Here is a 24,400-nt window from a genome sequence, read left to right as displayed (position 1 = left end):
CTTTACACTGTACCCGCATCCGTCTTACGGTTACTTGTTTGCCAAGGGGTAAGGGGTATTTTACCGCTTACTTTTTAATATTTTCAAATTTTTTGAATTTTGAAATTCGAAGAGTTGGTGAAAAGATAAGAACAGTCCAAACCTCTGAAACGTCGTGCGACGGTTTCTTCTGACTGTGTCAGGACGTGCAGGAAGTTATGGTGACGTGACAGAACATGGTCATTCCAGACGCTTTTCCTGGCGCGTGGGCACGATTTTTCGGGCGCGTGGCCGCGAAATTACTGGCACACGTCCTGTCAACAGCTGTTGCCAGCCTGCTTTTTGCCACGTGTCATAGTTTCATTGCACCTTCGATTTCTCTCTCCTCCGCATTAAATTCACCGCATTAATTGCGATTAGTATATAAAGGGGGAGAGGCCTCTTTGTAATCCACACTTTCACCTATCTTCTTCTTCTTCTTAGTGATTTCCGGCAAATACTCCCCTTGTGCGGAAGAAGAAGGCTGCTGCCGGCGTGAAGGGGAAGGAGAAGGCCTCCACAGCTGATCCAGTGGTTCTCTCTGACTCGGAGTCAGATAGTGAAGAGGTGGCGGGGAAGCCCGGTGGTGAGGAGACCACTGCTCCGGAGGCTACGACCGTTACCTCCGGAGAACCAACGAAGACGACGGTGACCGGTACCAAGAGGCCGGCTCCATCGGGTTCCTCCCCGCCCGTCCGTACGTTCAGGGTCAAGAAAACCCGTAAGTACAATCATAATGTCTTTGCAGATTTATCACTATAAATTTATCTAACACTTTCTTCTTTGTGCAGGCGTGGGTGTTGACGCATTCCGGGGTGAAGCGCAGGGGAGTATCCCCCCGCCAATGACGGTAGGCTCGGTCAGCCTTCCTGAGGCGTTGACCCAGGCGCCTGCGCCTGCATCCGCTGGTCCAGTTGCTTATTCCTTTGAGCCAACTGTTCCGGCAGAGATGACGTCACCGCCGGCTGTGAGTGCGATTTTTACAGCATCCTTCACAGAGCCGGCGGTTACTGCTGCTGCTTACAAGGCGGCGACCACGACGGCGACCACAACGGCGACCACGGCGGCTGCCGCCATGCCCGCGCCACCGGCACCGATGGCCGGACCATCAGGTACGCGCAGGGCTTCCCGCCGATTTTTGCCACCTTCCCGTCTGCCTGACCTGTTGGATGGATTTCCTTTAGGTTCAGGTGATGGGTTTGGCGGCTATCGGCCTGTCATTGACCCTACAGGTGCGTAGGGTTCCTTTCTTTTTCCCTTATGTTTTTTATCATCTTTTCCTTACTGCTTTTGTTTCTTTTGCAGTGTCGGATTCCAATGAAGTGTATGTTCCTCGATGGAACATACGCCGAGGAACAACCCTTCGCACACCTGTGGAGTGCGTGGACTGGGCTCGCCACGCTGCTCCTCCGGGTGCGTTGGGGGAAGCCATGGTTAGCTACCAGGAGGGTAGGCTAACTAATGAGCTTCGGGTTCTCCAGGCCCGGATGCAGCCGCGCGTCGAGCTGCTTTGTCGTGAAAACGACAAGTTGAAAGCAGCTCGCGCCAAGGACATATCTGAGGCGCGTGCTCTTCGGGAGGAGAACCAACAGCTGGCGGCAGCTGCCGCCGACAAGGAGAAGGCCTTCAAGGCCCTCGAGGTTGAAGTTCAGGCGCGACTCGAGGCCCGCTCCAAGGCTGCCCAAGCTGTGAATGAACAGCTTCGGCTGGCCAGGGAGACTGCGCGAAACGCAACCGAGAGGGCTGCCAAGGCTGAAGCCGTTGCTGAGCCTTTGCGTGTGGAGAATGAGGAGCTCAAGGCCAAATTAGAGGCTCTCCAACGCGCTCATGATGCCTTGGCAATGGAAGATGCCAAGAAACTCCAGGAAATCCTGGACCAGAGGGGGGTGCTTGACCACACCGAGCGGAAACTTAAGGGCGTCGAAGAGGCTGCCGCAAAGGAAGTTTTACTTGCCAACCTTAACAAGAGCGAAGCCGAACGCGCCCATAACGAAGCTCAAGCTGCCCTCCAATGGCTTCTTCGAGAAGCGTTGCCTCAGGTATGTTTAGTTTTATCTTCACGCTTTTCTTTTGTAAGAAAAGGTTCTAATACTTGTATTTTTTCTTTGTAGGTTGTGCGTCGGGTCTTTTCAGAGACCTCTTACGATGATGCTATGACCGCAGCCCTCAACGCTTCTCATGAGGATGGGGAAAAGGTCGGCTTCTTGCTTGGTCTAGGGTTTGTTGAGAAAGGCGTCCCGCCTTCCAACTTCCCTTTGTTCAATGTGGATACCGAAGCCATTTATGACCAAGCATTGAACCAATACGCCGCCTTCCCGCATCCAGTGGTGGAGAAGGTGGACGAAGTAGCTGCTGCTGATGATGGGTTAGCTGTCCTCAAAGCGTTCCTCGAACCACCCCGTTCTTCTGACGGAGCGGGTCCAAGTGGAAGCGTCCCTGAAGCTTAATCCTGAAGATCCCTTCCCATTGCTAAGATAGACTTGTATAGTTTTTTTTTTTTTTTTTTTTTTTTCTTTTAGGCGGGTAGTTACCCGGCCATTCTTGTAATATATTCTTGAAATATTAATCTTTTTGCGTATAAGATTGTTATTTCCTTCTTTGGGTTCCTTGCTTTATAAACTTATGACTTGCATACTTAGTTTAAATTAGCAATTTTCCAAGTGTTTAGAATAAGAACCTTTGAACGTGGTTGATAGTGGGTTAAAGTTTCGCTTCCTCCTTCGTGATTGTGCGGGTAGAACCGTCACTTGCACTTGGTAGGATGGCTAAACTTTAACTTATATCTGACCTGCGTGTAGGTTTTCCTTTTCGAAATTTCTAAGGCATTAAGATAAGTTGACCTTTGAACGTGGTTGATAACAGGAAGTCTTGCTTCCTCTTTCGTGATTGTGCGGGTAGAACCGTCACTTGCACTTAGTAGGATGGCAAAACTTTACCCTTATCTGACCCGCGTGTAGGTTTTTCTTACCTTTTGAGGATAAGTTAACCTTTGAACGTGGTTGATAATAGGTGTGAAGTTTTGCTTCCTCCTTGTGCGGGTAGAACCGTCACTTGCACTTAGTAGGATGGCAAAACTTTACCCTTATCTGACCTGCGTGTAGGTTTTTCTTATCCTTTTTAAGAATTTTGTTTTGAACCGTTCGACGCGCGGTTGTCGATAGGTTAGTGTTCATTTTCCTTTCATGATTCATGCGGATAGACCGGCACTTTCATTTAATGGGATAATTGAACTCTTCTCCTTCAACTGACTCTGCGTGAAGGTTTGCCACGTTATTGGGTTCGTGCGGGTAAGACCGCCTTCCCACGCAACGACTTCACGTAATGTGAATGCCGTCACCAGTGTTGGATAGTTTAACCGTTCGATGCGCGGTTGTTGATAGGTTATTATTCAGTTTCCTTAATGATTCATGCGGATAGACCGGCACTTTCATTTTTGGGTGCTGAACTTTTTCCCCTTCAACTGACCTGCGTGAAGGTTTGTCACGTTGCTGGGTTCGTGCGGGTAGGACCGCCTTCCCATGCAATGACGACGTAATTATGCGGTGAAAACCGGCATATTAGTTCAGAAAAGTATAAATGTAAAATCATCAGCTTCGGTGTTCTTAAAGAGAATCATTTCCATTAGAAGTGGCTCTTGGCCTTTTCTTTACAAATTGGAATTGATTTACATGCAGACTGTGTAAATGAGCTCCCTTCCATGTTGGGATGGGAGTGCCATCGAGCCGATACGCACCTGGTTCGGGATCTCGTTCTTTAAGCAGCATGTAGTCTCGATTTTGAAGCTGGAATTGATTCGTGTTTTCCCCAGCTGGGGTTCTATACGCACTCGCCTGCTCAGCCTTTATTACGCCACGAGGTGCGCGAGCGTCCCATCTCTGACAAATGCTTCGACCATATCTTTTACATCTATGCATTCTTCAGTGTTGTGGCCCTTTGTCTTGTGAAAGTCACAGTATTTGCTCCGATCAGCATCGTGACGATGTCGGATTATTGGAGGCTTTGGCCATGGGAGCTCTTCAGTGGCGAATATCTCAGTGACGCTTTTGGTGAGTGGCGTCCATCTGGAGTTCCGGTGCGACTGTACATTATCCCTTCCGCCCAACCGATGTTGCAAGCCGGATGAGGTGTCAAAGTTTACCCTTGACTGCCAAATGCCTAGCTTTCGTTTTTTATTTTGTCGGGCGGTGAGGACGTTGTCTTCTCTCGTCCTCTGAGTGTAGAGGTTTGTGCTCTGTGGGAGATCTCTACCCAGTTGCTTCTCTGTTTCCGCATAGCGTTTTGCTGCTGTCATGATGCCATCCCATGTGGATGGCATGCCATCTTTACCCGTTAGGGTGCGGATGAGCTCTGGGTCATGTGCGCCCTGGATGAAGGCAGCGCGAACAAGATCTTCGCTGATATTGCCCAAACTTAGCTTCTTTGAGTTGAAGCGAGTGATGAAGTTTGGCAGAGATTCATCTTCCTCTCGTATGCATTTGAGGATTGTCCATTGCTCCTCGGTATACTTTCGTTGCTGGCTGAAGTGTTGGCTAAACTTCTGTTGGAAGTCTGCCCAGTCGTAGATGTGGTTGACCGGTAGACGATCGAACCATGCTCTAGCAGCCCCCATGTATCACCCCGACCAAAGGCGGATTATACATCGGGGCGCCACATATTGTTTCATTACTCGTGACACTATTGGGTGTCAATATTTAATAAATACATTCATTCGCGCACAGCGCAAAGTAAACATAAGATAACATAAATCATCATAAATCAATATATTATAAATAAAACAGCAATAACTTGTCTTGATACATTTTAATCTAGGTCCAAAATAAAGAAAACTTCCTAGGTGTCCACAAGCTCCAAAACAGCTACTGCAAACCTGAACATGTGTTAAAATAAAACGTCAAACACTTGCGTGTTGGTGAGAAATCAAGTTTAATACAATACATAGATAACAATAAATCTGCGCGCAACATGTGTATGTCTGGTTTTCAACAAGGGTGTAATCTGATCGGGACCAACTCTAAGATTCATAAGACTGCCAGTGCTCACAATTGAGCTCACAAACAAAACAAACTGTGCATGTGTAAACAAAAGAGAAAATCATAAACGATAGTTCTCCCGTGTTCATCTAATGGTACCATGAAAACTGCGGAATAGACCGACAAGACGGTTAATGATCCACACATACAAATAAACAGCCAAGTCTACGTCCTCAACACATGGGATACTGCGCGACTAAAGTTCATAAACAAGTTTAAGACTCTAAGTTTGTATGAACACATGAACATCCCAAAACATTAAAAGCAAAAAGGGATTAGGTACGAGATTACTCACTTGATAAACGATGCGGTGTAAGATAAAGCAAGAACCAACTTTAAACAAGCACAAGTTAACCTATAAATAAGATTGTTGTTTTAATGATTGGTTTTAAGTCTTGATTATAAGTTAGCATAATTAATAAGTAAATTATTATATATAATATATATTACCGGAAAAGCAGGGCAGAACAGGGAGGAAGACGGAGGCAGAGAGGGAGGCGGCAGAGAGAGCAAGGAGGAGGACAGGAGAGATTAAGTGTTTGTGTGTGATGTGTTATGAAAATATTATTATTATTTATAGGAAAACCCTAGGAGACACAATCCCTAGAAAAAGGGGAAAAGATCTCAAAAAGTAAAAGATTCCAAAAGCAAAAGATATGGAAAGATATGGCAGCTGCAGAGGCAAGATAAAGCTGTCAGGGAACAGTAAAAAGGCATGGGCGGTCAGAAAAAGGTACAGGTCAAGCATGGCAAAAGCAGATTCTCAAAAGATTATGTCAGTCACTTTATCTGTCAACCAATGGGGTTGGTGCGCATGCTGCGCCGAAAGTAACTTTTCAGACATAAAGCAGATTAGGTCAACAGCTCAAAAGATAAGACAACACAAAAGCAAAAGGCTAGATTAAACAGAAGAAAACTCAAAGGGTTTAGCGCGAGAAGGCTAAGGCGCGAAGGCAGACACAGAAGGTCAAGAGAGCGCGAGCGCGAAGGCAGACAGAACTAACCTTAACGCGTCGCGGAAAGAACTACAATTCTAAGCGCGCCGCGGGAAGAATCACATTCCTTAGCGCGCCGCGGGAGGAACTAAAATTCCTAGCGCGCCGCGGGAAGAACTATAATTCTTCGCGCGTCGAGGGATGAACTACGATTCTTAGCGCGCTGCGAGAAGAACTACAAACCCTTAGCGCGTCGCGGGAAGAACTACCGTTCTTAGCGCGCTGCGAGAAGAATTACAATTCTTAGCGCGCTGCGAGAAGAGTTCGTCTCGCGTATCGCTGTAACAGGTGGTCTTCACGCAGGATTCCTTGTAAGGGGTCTAGCGCGTGGAGCTGCGCAGACAACCTTAGGCGGAAAGGAACAAAGGACAAGCAACGAGTTAGAAGAAAAAAGAGGGAAACAAGGCGTAAGGGCGGGACGGCGACAAGAGGGAAAAGAAGGCGGAAAGAGAGAAGGAGAGGGACGGGACGGCGGAAAGAAAGAGAGAGAAAGAGGCGGGAAGGAAAAGTATATATTATTATTAAAAGTAAAATATAAGTATAAATATATATTAAATCATAAAAGAAAAAGATCGGATAAGGGAAACGGGTACCTGGGTCGGGTCGGATCGGGGCAGATGTTACAGTCTCCCCTACTTTAAGAAATTTCGTCCCGAAATTTATCTCGAAGTAGGTTGCGCAGAGAACAGGTGCGGGTACTTGATCTTCATTTGATCTTTCCTTTCCCATGTAAACTCGGCTCCGCGCTTGGACTCCCAGCGAACTTTCACGATAGGGATACGACTGCGCTTGGTTTGCTTTACCTCGCGATCCATAATCTCAACAGGCTTCTCAACGAAATGCATAGTTTCATCAACTTGAACTTCATCAAATGGAATGTGAAGGTTCTCGTCAGCTAAACACTTCTTGAGATTGGATACATGGAACGTTGGATGCACATTACTGAGCGCGGGCGGCAGGTCAAGTCTGTAGGCAACTTTTCCCACACGCGCGAGAATCTTGAATGGTCCAACATATCGAGGAGCAAGCTTACCCTTCTTCCCAAAGCGGACAACACCCTTCCAGGGCGACACTTTGAGGAGAACAAGATCACCAACTTGAAATTCGAGAGGCTTCCGTCTACGATCTGCGTAACTCTTCTGTCGGCTTCTGGCAGTCAGCAGATGATCACGGATCTTGGCGATTTTATCGGTTGTCTCTTGAACAAGTTCGGGTCCTGTGATTTGAGTTTCACCCACTTCGCTCCAGCAGATCGGGGAGCGGCACTTACGACCGTAAAGTGCTTCAAATGGGGCCATACCGATACTGGAATGATAGCTGTTATTATAAGAGAACTCAATCAAAGGCAGGTGTGAATCCCAATTACCTCCAAAATCAAGAACACAAGATCGGAGCATATCCTCAAGAGTCTGAATAGTTCGCTCAGAATGACCGTCAGTCTGGGGATGATATGCCGTACTCATGTCCAAGCGAGTTCCTAGCGCAGATTGGAGAGATTTCCAAAAGCGAGATATAAAACGGCCATCGCGATCGGATATGATGCTCAAAAGAGTACCATGGCGGCAGACAATCTCCTTGACATAAAGCTGCGCGAGTTGCTCAACACGGTAGTTTTCACGAATGGGCAGAAAGTGAGCAGACTTAGTCAAACGATCCACTATTACCCAAATGCTATCATGTTTGCTTGCTGTCAAAGGTAACTTGGTAATAAAGTCCATCGCTATACCTTCCCATTTCCACGTAGGAATTTCTGGTTGTTCGAGCAAACCAGATGGGCGTTGGTGTTCAGCTTTTACTTTAGAACAAGTCAGGCATCTAGCTACGAACACAGCAATATCCTTTTTCATACCGGGCCACCAATAAGTAATGCGCAAATCCTTGTACATCTTATCAGCGCCGGGATGAATAGAATACCGAGATTTGTGCGCTTCACTCAGGATATCAGCGCGAAGATTCTCATCAAAGGGAATCCAGATGCGATTGAGATAGCAGAGAATTCCACTCAGATTAGGGACAAAGTGCGCTTCCGCGCCACACGCTAACTCGGCGCGAAGGTTACCATTACTGATGGATGCGCGCTGCGCGTCACGAATACGCGATTCAAGGTTGCTTTGAATCGGCGCGAAGTGAAGCTGGGTGCGCGGCAAGATACAGTTAAGTTGGCAGGGTTTTCGGCTGAGCGCATCGGCTACCACATTAGCCTTACCAGGATGATACCGGATCTCACAATCGTAATCGCTGATGAGTTCGTTCCATCGGCGTTGCCTCATGTTGAGTTCCTTTTGATCAAAGATATGCTGAAGGCTTTTATGGTCAGTGTAAAGGATACACTTAGTACCATAAAGGTAGTGTCTCCAGATCTTCAAGGCAAAAACAACTGCACCAAGTTCGAGGTCGTGAGTTGTATAATTCTTTTCATGAACCTTGAGTTGCCTTGATGCGTAAGCGATAACCTTGCCTCGTTGCATAAGAACACAACCGAGACCTTGGTTGGAGGCATCGCAGTACACGACAAAATCATCATTACCCTCAGGTAGCGCAAGGACAGGAGCTTCACACAACAATTGCTTGAGCGTTAGAAAGGCTTCTTCTTGCTTCGAGCCCCAAATATACGGTTTACCTTTGTGCGTTAGAGCTGTTAAAGGCAAAGCGATCTTCGAGAAGTTCGAAATGAAGCGCCGGTAATAACCAGCTAAGCCCAGAAAGGAACGGATCTCGGAAGGAGAGGATGGCGTGATCCAGTTCTTGATTGCTTCAATCTTGGATGGGTCGACATGAATACCCATCTTGTTTACAACATGACCAAGAAACTGTACTTCATCCGACCAAAATTCACACTTGGAAAGCTTAGCATAGAGTTGCTTAGCTCTAAGCTTTTGCAACACCAACCGAAGATGTTGCTCGTGCTCGGCCTTGGTCTTAGAATACACCAGAACATCATCGATAAACACAATCACGAATTTATCCAAAAAAGGCCTACACACCCGATTCATTAGATCCATGAAAACGGCGGGTGCGTTGGTTAAACCGAAGGACATGACCAAGAATTCAAAATGGCCATAACGAGTTCGAAAAGCAGTCTTCGGAACATCTTCATCGCGGATGCGCAACTGGTGATAGCCAGAGCGGAGATCAATCTTGGAAAAACAAGAGGCACCTTGGAGTTGATCAAAGAGGTCGTCAATACGCGGTAAGGGATACCGGTTCTTAATGGTGAGTTTGTTCAACTCGCGGTAACCAATACACATGCGAAACGATCCATCTTTCTTTTTAACGAACAACACCGGAGCACCCCAGGGCGAAGAGCTAGGGCGAATGAATCCTTTAGCAGTCAACTCTTGAAGTTGGCTGGCCAATTCTTGCATCTCAGCGGGTGCAAGACGGTAAGGAGATTTAGCCACGGGGGAAGCACCAGGGACAAGATCAATACGGAACTCGACTTCACGAGCGGGAGGGATACCAGGAAGATCATCAGGAAAAACTTCAGGGAAATCACGCACAACAGGGATATCGCGAAGCTTCTTCTCTTCAGCAGGTTTACCCACATGGGCTAGGAATGCAATACACTTCTTCCGCATGAGCCTTCGGGCTTCGGCGCAAGACATAAGTTTAAGACCGCGGGAGGGTTTTTCGCCGTAAATATGAAGATCACCATTTTCTCGAGGTATGCGAATCATCTTCTTGGCGCAAATAACTTCGGCGCGATTATGCGTAAGCCAGTCCATACCAATGATAACATCAAAGCTTCCAAGAGGCATAGGGATGAGGTCAATCAGAAAATCGTTTTCGTTAAGGTTAAGCGTACAATCTTTAATCACCGAGTTAATTAAAACAGTTTCACCATTAGCCAATTCAACTGAAAAATTTTCTTTTAAATCGCTGCGCGGTCGCGCAAGCTTCTGCTCGAAGGCGCGAGAGATAAAACTTCGATCGGCGCCAGTATCAAAAAGTACAGAAGCATAAAATCCGTTAAGCAAAAATGTACCATTAACTACGTCATTATTCGCTTGCGCTTGGTGCGCGGTTATGTTAAAAGCTCGTCCACGCGTCACTTGGTTCGAAATCTGGTTCACCGGATTCGCCTGTGTGATTTGCACTTGTAGTCTCGGGCACGCGTTCCGGAAATGACTGGGATCACCGCAGTTAAAGCACGATCTGGGTCGTGGGTTTTGGTAGGTTGGTTGTGGGTTCTGCGGGTAGACTGGTGGTGTTGGCGCAATTGGGTTGGCGAGAAGGACTCTACAGTTTTCTGCAAGGTGACCAGTACGGCCACATCGGGTACAAAGTCGACACGGGGTTTGGGTTGGGTGGTGAAATCTACAGGTTGGGCAAAAGGGGTGGTTTCCTGTGTAAGGTTTCTTAGTTGGCGAGGCAGGGAGTGCTGGATTGGTTAAGGCATAGTTGTGGACTACAGGAGGTGTTGGGTAGGTTGACAGAGGGTTAGGCGCATAAACTGGAGGTTGGTAAATGGGTTGCTGGACAATGGGCGGGTTGGTAAGCGCATAGGCCTTGCGCCTGCGCTTGAGGTTGTTACGGTTCGAGGGTTCAGGTTTGGTTTCTGTTGGTTCAGTGACAGTCTTGGTGAGTTTGGTCTTTTCTGTTCCCCGCAGGAACAGGGTTCCTGCTCTGACATGGTTGTCGCTGAGCACAGCGGCCAACTCGATGGCGTCAGAGAGGGTTACTGGGTTTCTGGCCCATACAGAATCTTGAATTTCCATGGGGAGACCCCCAAGGAATTTCTCTATGGCTCGGCGGGAAGGGGTAACAAGGTGAGGGACAAGCAGGCTTAGTTCATGGAAGCGCGTCGCGTACTCGCGCGCTTCACCGCTGTATTGCTTCAAGTTCCAGAATTCTTCCTCCAGGCGCTTAACTTCGTTGGGAGGGCAGAATTCTCGTGTCAGAATTTCCTTAAATTCCTCCCAGAGCATGCTGGAAGCAGCTTCTGCGCCACGCGCATGAGCTACTCCATTCCACCATGTAAGCGCTCTAGATTCCAGGACACTGGAAGCATACAGGGTTCGTCTGTCTGAGGGGCATTGGGTATGGAGGAAAGTGTTTTCAATCTTTTCGAGCCATTGGAGCATCACGGTGGCTCCTTCAAGACCTGTGAACTTTGGAGGGTTACCCGCGTTAAAGGACTTAATGTTATAACTGGAGGTATTGGTATTGTTTTGGCTCAAAGCTCGGGCTATTGCGGCGGCCATTTCCTGGGAACGTTGCTGTCTACGCATGCGCGAGGCTTCTTTTCTCTGAAATCGGCGAGATAGCGGAGGCATTCTATAAAAGTTTTAATTTTAGTTAATATCTTGGTTTTAGCGCAAAGTTTTAATCTTATAAAGCTTGGTTTCGCAGGGTTAGATACTATCAAAAGTTAAAGTAAAATAAATGACTTTAATGCAGACTTAATAAAGGTAATAAATTCGAATCAAGAATCGACAATTCATGTATCACCATGACTTTCCGAATTCCCAATTTAAAATATACGAGCAAACGAGTATTGGAGATTGACGATTCATGTATCACCATGACTTTTCAATCTTCAATATAAAATACACAAGAAAATGAGTATTGGAAGTTGACAATTCATGTATCACCATGACTTTTCAAGTCTCCAACCTCAGAACATAATCGTAAATGGAAATTGAAAATCAACTATTCATGTATCACTATGACTTTTCGGATTTTCAATCCCAACAAACGAATATGTAAGTAAAATCAATAAAAATCGAAATTCAACAAAAATCGAAATATCGCGAAATAAAACATAAAATCATATACTGCGCAAGCGCGAGCATATTCATAAATAACGAGTAATTAACAATAAGCGCGCAAACATGAGATTTCTCTCATGTGCGAGAAGGGACTCTTAGGTATTCTAGGCCGTTACGTCTAACCACCTATCCTAAAGTCAACGAGCTCTGATACCAATCTGTAACACCCCGACCAAAGGCGGATTATACATCGGGGCGCCACATATTGTTTCATTACTCGTGACACTATTGGGTGTCAATATTTAATAAATACATTCATTCGCGCACGCGCAAAGTAAACATAAGATAACATAAATCATCATAAATCAATATATTATAAATAAAACAGCAATAACTTGTCTTGATACATTTTAATCTAGGTCCAAAATAAAGAAAACTTCCTAGGTGTCCACAAGCTCCAAAACAGCTACTGCAAACCTGAACATGTGTTAAAATAAAACGTCAAACACTTGCGTGTTGGTGAGAAATCAAGTTTAATACAATACATAGATAACAATAAATCTGCGTGCAACATGTGTATGTCTGGTTTTCAACAAGGGTGTAATCTGATCGGGACCAACTCTAAGATTCATAAGACTGCCAGTGCTCACAATTGAGCTCACAAACAAAACAAACTGTGCATGTGTAAACAAAAGAGAAAATCATAAACGATAGTTCTCCCGTGTTCATCTAATGGTACCATGAAAACTGCGGAATAGACCGACAAGACGGTTAATGATCCACACATACAAATAAACAGCCAAGTCTACGTCCTCAACACATGGGATACTGCGCGACTAAAGTTCATAAACAAGTTTAAGACTCTAAGTTTGTATGAACACATGAACATCCCAAAACATTAAAAGCAAAAAGGGATTAGGTACGAGATTACTCACTTGATAAACGATGCGGTGTAAGATAAAGCAAGAACCAACTTTAAACAAGCACAAGTTAACCTATAAATAAGATTGTTGTTTTAATGATTGGTTTTAAGTCTTGATTATAAGTTAGCATAATTAATAAGTAAATTATTATATATAATATATATTACCGGAAAAGCAGGGCAGAACAGGGAGGAAGACGGAGGCAGAGAGGGAGGCGGCAGAGAGAGCAAGGAGGAGGACAGGAGAGATTAAGTGTTTGTGTGTGATGTGTTATGAAAATATTATTATTATTTATAGGAAAACCCTAGGAGACACAATCCCTAGAAAAAGGGGAAAAGATCTCAAAAAGTAAAAGATTCCAAAAGCAAAAGATATGGAAAGATATGGCAGCTGCAGAGGCAAGATAAAGCTGTCAGGGAACAGTAAAAAGGCATGGGCGGTCAGAAAAAGGTACAGGTCAAGCATGGCAAAAGCAGATTCTCAAAAGATTATGTCAGTCACTTTATCTGTCAACCAATGGGGTTGGTGCGCATGCTGCGCCGAAAGTAACTTTTCAGACATAAAGCAGATTAGGTCAACAGCTCAAAAGATAAGACAACACAAAAGCAAAAGGCTAGATTAAACAGAAGAAAACTCAAAGGGTTTAGCGCGAGAAGGCTAAGGCGCGAAGGCAGACACAGAAGGTCAAGAGAGCGCGAGCGCGAAGGCAGACAGAACTAACCTTAACGCGTCGCGGAAAGAACTACAATTCTAAGCGCGCCGCGGGAAGAATCACATTCCTTAGCGCGCCGCGGGAGGAACTAAAATTCCTAGCGCGCCGCGGGAAGAACTATAATTCTTCGCGCGTCGAGGGATGAACTACGATTCTTAGCGCGCTGCGAGAAGAACTACAAACCCTTAGCGCGTCGCGGGAAGAACTACCGTTCTTAGCGCGCTGCGAGAAGAATTACAATTCTTAGCGCGCTGCGAGAAGAGTTCGTCTCGCGTATCGCTGTAACAGGTGGTCTTCACGCAGGATTCCTTGTAAGGGGTCTAGCGCGTGGAGCTGCGCAGATAACCTTAGGCGGAAAGGAACAAAGGACAAGCAACGAGTTAGAAGAAAAAAGAGGGAAACAAGGCGTAAGGGCGGGACGGCGACAAGAGGGAAAAGAAGGCGGAAAGAGAGAAGGAGAGGGACGGGACGGCGGAAAGAAAGAGAGAGAAAGAGGCGGGAAGGAAAAGTATATATTATTATTAAAAGTAAAATATAAGTATAAATATATATTAAATCATAAAAGAAAAAGATCGGATAAGGGAAACGGGTACCTGGGTCGGGTCGGATCGGGGCAGATGTTACACCCCACCAGCGTCATTTGGAACATGTAACACCACGTGGGTTCCGTCCAATTACTGACGGTTGCCCCTGCTATGAACCTGTTCAAATGATCGTCTGGATCAGATATACCGTCATATGTGCCTATGTTAGGCATTTGTTTGGCACTCTTTGGGGCGATTGCTTCAGCAATGTCCCTTGCAAATTTGGACGTTCCTGCATTTGCAACGTTTGGTCTGAACGATTTAGAGAAGTCTCGTGGACTTCCACCTGTGCTTTTTGGTTTGAAGGCTTGTCCAAAATGCCTTTTCGGTTGGGATTCCGTTTCCTTACGCTTCCCTTTTGCCCTATGGCGAGGGTTCGCGTCGGAGTCGGATTCCTCCGAGTCATCCTCCCAGTATTCGAATTCGTCGGCCTGTTGCACGGAACGCAAGCGTTCGTCCAACTCAGCCTGGAATTCCTTTTGTCGTGCCTCCGCCCATGCCTTAACTTCATCGAGAGTCTGGCGGGGGAGTCTTCGTTTCTCAAACTGGGTATCGGTGGATCCCAGTAGGCGATCATTTACTGCACTTGCCTCAGCTTTGGTAAGTGGGGTAGTGTTCGTAAAATTTACTTCACTTGCCCCGGCTCCGGTAGTCGGGGTAGTGTTCGTAAAAGCTGTGTTGCCGGTGTTCATCCCAGTAGCTGGGGTTGTGGTTACCGGAATTTCTCTAACCATCTTTGTAGAAGTTTGAAAAAACTGGAGAAAAATAAAGTTCTAGCTTTATGCACGGATGGCGCCAATGAAGAAACACTAACCGGACCCCGGACAGATTACTGGTAACCTGGGGGTTGGGTAGCTGTTTCCCACGAGGGGTTAGACCCTTGGAAGATGGTTCTTCTGATAACCTGCAAAACAGACACCGTGAGCTCGTCACTGAGAAGGGGGGGTTCCTCCTTGTGACCACCCTCCGGCGTGAGAATCAGACTAGATTGCTCTTTAAATATAAAAGTATATTAAGAGATTGCTAGAGCAGATATCAGGTATATTATGATGATAATATGATAATGTAATGTGTTGAGATGATCATACCATTTGGGGTATTTATAGCCGAAGGTAGGTTTCCAAGGAGGTATGGCCGGCTGCAACAGTGTTCCTGTTCATCAACAGTAGCCTACGCACGTGCCCTGCTGGTAGTTGGTGGGTAGGCAGCGGCTGATAGTGACCAGGCCTGCTGTATACTATTCCCTTTCCACCAACTGCCGGCTACGCACGTGGTATGACAGTAGTTGGTGAGTAGGCAGCGGCTAATAGTGATACAGTACAGGAGCATGCTGCTCGCCATACTGTATTAGTGAGCTGTCGTATCTCTGATCAGATCTTTCGCCCATACCTCGTCAGGTACAGTAAAAGGTCCTTCAGTATACATACTGGCTTATTTGGGCGGGAGTATTCCCCCTCCCGCCTCTGTGCGGGATTGCTCCCGGCTTGGCTCATTCCTTCAGGTGACACTGAATGATCGAGAGCTAAGTGCCTTGTGCGTGTAGCCATGCTGCGCGGGTGGCCTTCCCTAATGGCTTGTATCCGAGGCTGCGGGGACAGGCGGAGTCCTTCACCATTGGGAGGCATTTCCTGCGGGACCAGCTTGCGTAAGGACGTCACGTCTCTGAGCATGGTTGGTCCTGCGGATCCAGTTGGTCTCTGCGCAGACGTCCCTGTTTAAGGTGAGTCTTGCGGGTCCAACTGGGCTCTGCTGGGACCTACCTCTTCATTAACAAAAAGTCAAATTTCATTATTTTAAGCAACAAAAAAAATTTATGTAAAATAAATTCAAACTCAAATGACAAAACCGAAACCAAATCAAAATCGAACTGTTTTTAAAAGGGGGCAACTTCATAGAATAGTAACAAACTTTCAAAAGTGTTCCAATTAGGTCAATTAACTTTAAAAAGTGTTCTAATTAGGTCACTCAACTTTCGTGTTTGATTAAATTAAAAGTTTTAACATGTTTTTTTAGCCAATTTCTTTTCTGTTTCACATAGGAAATCTTTTTATCTTTTTTTTGAAGTTGACGTTGAGTGGCGACGTGAATTTTATTTTTTATTTTTAAATTTTAATATAATTAACGTTTTTTAAAAATTTTTAAATTTAACTACATATATTGCAAATTCCGACACCCACATCTTATCATCCATTTCTTTCTTGACGTACATAAAAATCGGTGAGACTTGATTTGAAGATTTAGTGACCCGATTTAGGAAAAATATGCATCAGTGACCTAATTGGAACAGTTTTGAAAGTTGGGTATTATTTTATGAGATTTTCCTTTTTAAAAACTCAAAAATATGGTTAATTGTTAATTTTAGACAAGCATAATAACAAAGGTGAGTAGATGGAATCATCAGGGATTAAAGCACACTCCACCTCACCGAACACCAAATGTATTCTCCGGCGGCGGTTAATCCACCGTCCCGTTTTCCTCCGGCAACTATCCGTCAAAACCCTAGGCAAACCAGAACAATCCAACCGCTTCAAATACTCTCCGAATCATCATCCAATTCAACTCTCCATACCTCCATCACTTCAAAACGAATCCAATTCCAACACGAAGCATGCAGAGTTCGAAACTCGTCGCGTTTGGTTCAAATACCTAGGGTTTCATCGGACGATTCTCAGCCTATAGTTTCGGTTAGTGGAGATGAAGATGAAGCTTCGGAGCCGAGTTTTCTGGAGTTTATTACTTCCGAGAGAGTTAAAGTTGTGGCGATGGTGGCGTTGGCGTTGGCACTATGTAATGCCGATCGCGTGGTGATGTCGGTGGCGATAGTTCCGTTGTCGCAGTCTCGCGGTTGGAGTCAGGCTTTTGCTGGTGTTGTTCAGGTAGATTTTGCTGATTAATTTGTGGTTTTAATTGTTAGGGCATAGGTTAACTATTAATTGTTAGTTAATTGATAATCTGAAGGTTGAATCATAGGATTAGTGATTTAATGGATGTGTATATAATTGATTGATGCATTTATGAATTCAGTTAATTTGAGTAATTACAAGTTCTATGAGTTTTGAGTTTTGACAATATATACAGCATTGTGTTCATATGTATTCATGAGTGTATCAAAGCAAGTGCAAACTTCTTGCTAACGTCACACTCTGATGTGTTGTTCTTTATAATGACGGTTATAGTACAGTACACATAACGGTCATTTTTGACATTTATATATATAGTGTTAGGATCAAATAGAAACAGGCAAAAAGCTTTTAACGTGAGAACTGAGAAGTGTAAGAAGCATTAGAGTAATTATGCTCATTACTATTACGCTTTAGTTTTGAACTGAAGTAATAATAATTAGTCTACTTCATTATGTTTTTATTACTACTCTATTGTCAGCATGATTACTCTAATGCTTCTTACACTTCACACGTTAAAGGTGTTTGTACTAGACCCCACCTCTATCAATGTATGTGTTATAATTGTTTGATTGAAGTTACTTCAGACCTGAACATCCGTGCAGTCTTTGTATGGGTTATAAGCGTATAGGTTTAACTAGGTAGTAAATATCGACTATGATTAATTTGTAACTACCGTATGAATATATAATATTTATTGTGAAATATCTAAACTTATGGATGTAAACTAGAAGCGTCTTTTATCAAAGATGTTGTACCTTTTTTTTGTTTTCTTTTGATTGGCTGCATTGATGGCAGTCATCTTTTCTTTGGGGTTACTTGGTGTCACCAATTGCTGGAGGAACTTTAGTGGATTACTATGGTGGTAAAGTAGTTATGGCATGCGGTGTAGCTTTATGGTCAATGGCTACATTTCTTACCCCATGGGCTGCAGAAAGTTCCCTGTGGGCCCTACTTGGCATGCGTGCTTTGCTTGGAATCGCAGAAGGTGTTGCACTTCCGTGTATGAACAACATGATAGCCCGGTAATAACTTCCCCTTAGCAAACATATAGTTATTAATGATTCGGTTCAGATTATGTTTTAGCTCTAACGAGTCAAATAGTCAAATGGGTCAGAATTCGCTCAAAGGGTACTGTTATTTCACAAAGCCTTCCAAATCAGTTTACTTAAAAAAGACAAGTATATATATTAAGTGTTATATTTGTAATGTTATTTAGCACGCTGATTGTTTAAAAAAATAATTTTTTTTGTGTGAAACTGTGAGTAGTGTGTCGGGCCAGTCAACCTGTTTTGACATGTGCCAAGTGTTTCCATGTTGACCCTTTACTAGGTCTGTAAAGGAACCGAGCCAACAAGAATGGGGCATGTTCGTGTTCTTCGTTTAACTTTAGCTGACCAAGTGATTGAACACAAATGAGCTAGGTATTCTTGTCCGTGCTTGTTCGTTAAGAAAATGAACTTGTTCATTTTCGTTTATGTTTGATCGTTAAGAGTATAAACAAACGGTTTACAGTTCACGAGCATAAACAGACAAACATACCTGAACATAGAGTCATAGATGAACGAATAAATGAAGATAACTAAGCAAACACCAATTAAAAGTAAACATGAACATCAATCTGACAGTCCTAAAAAATTAATAAAACTAGACTAAATTGTAATGGGTGATATTTTAATTTTATAAAACTTTAAACAAACTTAAACTAACAAACATAAATGAATATAAGTAAACATACTTAAACGAACGCTCCTGAACATAAATGACCAAATGAGACAGGCGCTCATGTTTGTACGTTTAACTAAATGAGCAAAAAGTTTTGTTCATGTTCGTTTATCAATAAACGAACTTCCTGCCAAACAGTTCACTGAGCATGCCGTTCGTTTACCGGCCTACCTTTACCAACTCATTTGTTCTGCCTGTTTTGCTACCTAGTTACATGTTCATATCATTACTCCTGATGATTGTCATCTGGTCAAACTAAAGGGCATTAATTTGTTTGACTCTTTTAGATGGTTTCCACAAACCGAACGATCGAGGGCGGTTGCATTAGCAATGGCTGGGTTCCAGCTTGGAAGCGCTATTGGACTCACACTTTCTCCAATCCTCATGTCAAAAGGTGGTGTCGGAGGCCCGTTTATAATATTTGGATTATCCGGGTTTCTATGGGTTTTGGTTTGGGTATCTGCAACATCTAGCACTCCAGAAAGAAGCCCTCAAATAACTAAATACGAGTTAGAATATATACAAAGCAAGAGGACAAAAAGTCAAACGAAAACAGTAAAAATAATCCCACCGTTCAAACGTTTGCTTTCAAAATTACCAACTTGGTCCCTCATTGTTGCCAATTCCATGCATAGCTGGGTATTTCATTTTTCTCTTTATATTTTACCATATGCAATAAAATATTATATTCTTGTACATGAACTTAAAACATTTTGTCACAGGGATTCTTTGTTATTCTTTCATGGATGCCGATTTACTTTAAAACAGTAAGTCTTAATGGCATATTGTGTTTCTCTATGGATGTGTAAATAATTGTATATTGAAATAAAGGTATCATTATTGTATTGTACAGATATATCATGTTGACCTTCGACAAGCAGCATGGTTTAGTGCTGTTCCGTGGAGTATGATGGCATTAGTAGGCTACTTTGCTGGTGTTTTTTCTGACAAATTGATTCAAAGTGGTGTGACTGTAACTTTAACCCGTAAAATTATGCAGGTACGTTAGTATTAGTTAATATTTGGTCTTGTTTAGAATTTGGTTTAAAGAGAAAAATGCTATCTAAATTCTTCTTGCTTGAATTCTTCTTTCAGTCAATTGGTTTTATGGGACCCGGTATTGCTCTTATTGGTTTGATTATGGCAAAAAATCCAGTAGTAGCATCTGCTTGGCTTACTTTAGCTGTGGGGTTGAAATCATTTAGTCACTGTGGCTTCCTTGTTAACCTACAGGTATTGTCTATTCTCTCATGCGACTAGAGGTAGGTCTGCAAACGAACACGAACGAAGTATTTTCGTTCGTTTAACTTTAACCGAATAGACGATCAAACACAAATAATTAAACTAAAGGGTTTTCTTGTTCATGTCCGTTCGTTAAATAAATGAGCATGATCATGAGCGTTCATTAATAGTATAAACAAACATAAATGAGCAACTACCAATTAAAAGTAAACGTGAACATTAATATGTTGGACCTAAAATATTAAAAAAGCTAGACTAAATTGTAATGGGCCTAAAAAATGAATGAATATATAAACGAACAACCTCAGGCAAATGTAAACTAACAAACATAAACGAACTTAATGAGCGAATGTCAACAAACATCCATGAACATAAATGAGCAAACGAAACATGTGTTCATGTTTGTTTGTTTAACTAAATGAACAATAAGTTTTGTTCATTTATTAAATAAACGAACATAAACAAACTTGTTGGAGAACAGTTCAAGGACGGTTCATTGAGCACTTGGTTCGTTTACATGCCTAACTAGAGATTACAAAATGGGCGAGCAGCGCATGTTTGGTTAGGTGTCAAAGTAGGTTCGGGCCAAGGCATGCAATTCTCATGTGCATTCCAAACAGATTGGGGCGGGTTCATCCACTGTAAAAGATACTAAAAAATAATATCTGATTTGAATACTGTACTTGCAATGGAGGGGGAACCTCAATATCTAGGAAAGAAACCCTAATAATAAACTAGTACTGATTATAATTATCATCTGCCAACTGAGACTTATGTATTCAATTTACTTTTGAGCAGGAGATTGCTCCACAGTATTCTGGTGTTCTACATGGTAAGAGACACACTCTTATGATTCACTTATATATGTCGATTTTGACTAGAACTGGCACAATGGTGGGCTTTAGTCTTCTACATTATGGTTAAGTCTTTTGTTTTAATCATGTTATTGTTGTTGTATAGGCATGTCAAATACCGCAGGCACGTTAGCTGCCATACTGGGGACAGTTGGAGCAGGTTTCTTTGAGGAATTGGTGGGTTCCTTTCAGGGATTCTTATTGCTGACATCACTTCTCTATTTCTCAGCAGCAATGTTCTGGAACATATTCTCAACAGGCGAACGGGTGAATTTTGATGAAGGTAATTAGCTAGCTCTTTCGCATACTCATTTCTGTAGATTTGTCAAAAAAATCATGTACATGTGAAAAGAGAAGTATATGGCGTTATCACGTTGCAATATGATATGGTCTTTTAACTTTTTATAGACTATATAATACCCTACTATGGAAGGTTTACTAGAGAACTACAAATAAATTCTATGTCTCTTCCACTCAATAAATCCTATCCGTCCATCTTTCTCATCCTTGAAGTGATTGAATGGTTCGAAATTGTTCCTTTTGTTCCAAAGGGTCAAAAGCGGATTATTTTGTTCTCTAGTTATTCGAGGTTGTCTATGAACCTCCATCTACACTAGTAAACAAGTAATTCAATGTTCGAATCAAAGAGAAAACAGAGAAGTTTCGATCAAATCAAACGCATCTCATTTGTGCATTCATACAGGTATATAATGGCAGCTAACCGAGCTATTACATCGTCTGTCCCTGATGTGGGACATTAATACGATGTCGCATAATGATACTTTATTTGAGACGAACTAAACTTTTTTACATGTAATTCAAAAATTAAGTCAAATATGAATTAATATAAATGAGCTTATGTGACATTTGATTGTAGTTGAAAAACCATTTAATGATAACAAGGTTTAGACTTGATAATGAATGAATATAATAATCTTCACGTGTTGAAAAAACTGTTCACGTTCTATATAAATATTTTTAGCCTTTTAGCACTAATAGCATAATGAAATTCTTAAAAGAGTAGAATAATTTTCAATGATTTGAGTCATCAAAAGTTTAGCGTGTTAGGATTGAGGCGATGAAACAGTCAAATATTATTAGTTCCAAGTTATGGAGGACCTAAAGTTCCAGCAACTTAAGTCGCTTATCCCCTCTTAATCTCAGGTGGACCATGGTTCTAGCAATACCAATTTTTTCGGTTTCGGGTTAGTCATAGCTTAGGTCCAGGTGGATCAAATGCTCACCCCTAGCACTGCTAGGCTAGGCTAGCAGAGGATGTTGGTTTCCCTATGTAAATTGCTCGGCTCCGCCGAAAGGAATTAATACGAAGGACACTCATTGAAACAATTGAGGATCACCTTTGATAATGTTTACGGTAAACTAGTACTTTACCTAGTGCGTTGCGTCAGGGCAGGTTGGTAAAATTCGGGTGGTGTCAAACTCAAGCGTTGTTAGTCTCAAGCGTTGAGACGGTAAGTCGACACGATTTCGGTCGATTTCGGTTACATTTGTTATTGTACTGTAACTAAAACAAAAAAAAACAAAAAAAAAAATCTTGAGGTGGACCAATGGGGTGGAGTCGGTCGGTAAAACTCGATCGTTGGTAAAACCCAATCGTTATCGATCCCGGGCGTTGAAGCGATCAGTCTACGCGAATTCGGTCGGTTTCCGTCACGTTCGTTACCGTACAAAATCTAAAAGAAATTTGCATTCAGTTGGTTTTCGTTACGTTCGCTATGGTACTAGAACTAAAACAAAACGCGATGAGTTTACGCAAATCAGGTCGGTTTTCCATCATTTTGTTACGATACCATAACCAAAACAAAACATAAACAAAATTGGGTTTCGGTCGATTCTTGTTACATACGTTACATACGCAAATCAGGTGTCGTGGAGTGGCCCTACAAGGACTTCGCGACACCAAAGTTCCAAATTGTTATATATAAGAATAGGTATCAGAAAGGCTATATGTGAATTAAAGGGATACACGAGATATGATGTCATGCATCACCCGAGTTTAAGTCATTATTTTCATGATTTAAATAAACACGTATGGTAAATACTTTTATCAACCACAAATATCTGGTAATAATTTTCCTAACTACACTATTTAGAGAGAGAAAACAACAATGTTTACATTAAAGATGATAAGTGATTGATGTTGTATCTATTTACGAATATGATACTCTAGTAATCTTAATCACTCTTTAAACAGTAGTTTGACCGTTGATTGATTACCCTTATTTTAAATAGAAGTTATGTAAGAAGGCATTTGTTGAAAATTACAAAGAAATACGTTTTCATATAAAGAACCATATAATAAAACAATTTTGTTATCAAACTAGTTGCTTTGTTGGTTGATATTTCCCTTTCGAATTTAATTCATACCAGATGCCTTTTAAGACGTGGACCTCGTGGTGACTAATAATCATAATAGATTATCAATATAAAATTTAAAAATAACTAAACAAAAGGGTATATATATCTAATAAGAATAGTGATTTGACTTTTCAAATAAATATTCAAATCTTACCACAACAATTGCATAATTTTTTATGTTTAGTAAATATTCTAACAGTTATGAACAAAGAGCCAAATAATGTTTTAAAGATGAGACTTATTTGAAGAGGTACACTTTTATGAACACTAACTAGTTTTTTAGTAAAGTAACATAATAATTAATAAACGCGTATACATATTATTTTAAATATGATACATAAAATGATATGGATTTATGGTGTTTATAGTTCTCGTGATTTTCTTACTTAAAAATTGATTTTGTATTAACGGGGACTTAAATTTGGAGTAGATATTAGTCGATTTTATAATGTTAAGAAAATTAAATTAGAAGTTGGAGGTGGGAATCCACGATTGATATGAAGGTTTGACTTTAATAATTAATCATGAAATCCTATGATATTACTTAAATGGTATTTCTTTATCCTTTAAATGTCGACAATTTTATTTTAAATTATTGGGACAACATATAAATATGTATTGAAGTGCAAAGGGTCTCAAATAACCCATCTAATAAAATGAATCACTTAATTTTCAAGCTGATGTCATTTTCTTCGAGCATATTCATTTTGGGATATAAACTGTACCATAAACACTTTTGGTGTTGAAAATGAATATAAGGAAAATAAAATGTTTATTGAAAGTAGGAGTGTAAATTAGAGTTACTTATGAGTTACTCGAATTTGGAGCTAAACAAGCTATAAAATCATTCAATCCAATGAACTTTGCAAGTATATGTATACAAAACAATATATAAATGTTAAATGGAATCTAAACAGATTCCAATCAATTTTAGGACAAGTTATGAGCACGTTTGTTATCGTGTTTTGTCAACCTCTTGATTTTAGAATTTGGTATTCTATTAAGTTTCTTTTACAATATGTTCTTGCGTGGTAAATATTAAGTTAATAGTATTAAATGACAGTTTTATGAATAAACACATATTCAACTTGATATGCAATTAAATGTATTCATTATATTCTTTTACAATCTCTGTGTATTCATCAATAAACACATATTCAACTTGATTTTCTCAATTAAAGATAAACAAAAATTTATTGTTAAAAAGTTACGTTATTCCTTTCTCTTCAAACACGCTAACATGTGGGCAAAACAAAAACCTCCCATAAAATAAAAAAAGTATGAAATTAACTTTAATGGCTTTTGTGGCTTATAAATATTTACAGCA

General features: G+C 42.0%; 2 protein-coding genes across 3 annotated transcripts in view; both read left to right on the top strand.

Annotated features, from left to right (window-relative positions):
• The window catches only part of LOC143552580 (mitochondrial import inner membrane translocase subunit TIM10-like), a 117,798-nt gene that overhangs the window by 24,658 nt on the left and 68,740 nt on the right, over positions 1-24,400 (top strand). The window lies entirely within an intron of this gene.
• LOC143552576 (putative anion transporter 4, chloroplastic) lies at positions 16,373-21,081 on the top strand. Of its 2 annotated transcripts, XM_077042755.1 has the most exons (8): positions 16,373-16,849; positions 17,672-17,898; positions 18,886-19,237; positions 19,321-19,365; positions 19,452-19,598; positions 19,694-19,831; positions 20,639-20,672; positions 20,801-21,081. In XM_077042755.1, exons 1-8 carry the CDS (start codon positions 16,409-16,411, stop codon positions 20,983-20,985), a joined length of 1,569 nt encoding a protein of 522 aa, XP_076898870.1. In that variant the 5' UTR covers positions 16,373-16,408; the 3' UTR covers positions 20,986-21,081. The 2 variants fall into 2 exon arrangements, with proteins under 2 accessions (XP_076898870.1, XP_076898871.1); XM_077042756.1 differs by lacking the exons at positions 16,373-16,849; positions 17,672-17,898 and adding an exon at positions 18,152-18,297.

Source organism: Bidens hawaiensis, unplaced genomic scaffold, assembly GCF_021521415.1.
Source record: "Bidens hawaiensis isolate Kalapana, Puna unplaced genomic scaffold, B.hawaiensis_p1.1 tig00016945_1, whole genome shotgun sequence".
Lineage (NCBI taxonomy): Eukaryota > Viridiplantae > Streptophyta > Magnoliopsida > Asterales > Asteraceae > Bidens > Bidens hawaiensis.
This window is presented reverse-complemented; position numbering and strand designations above follow the sequence as displayed.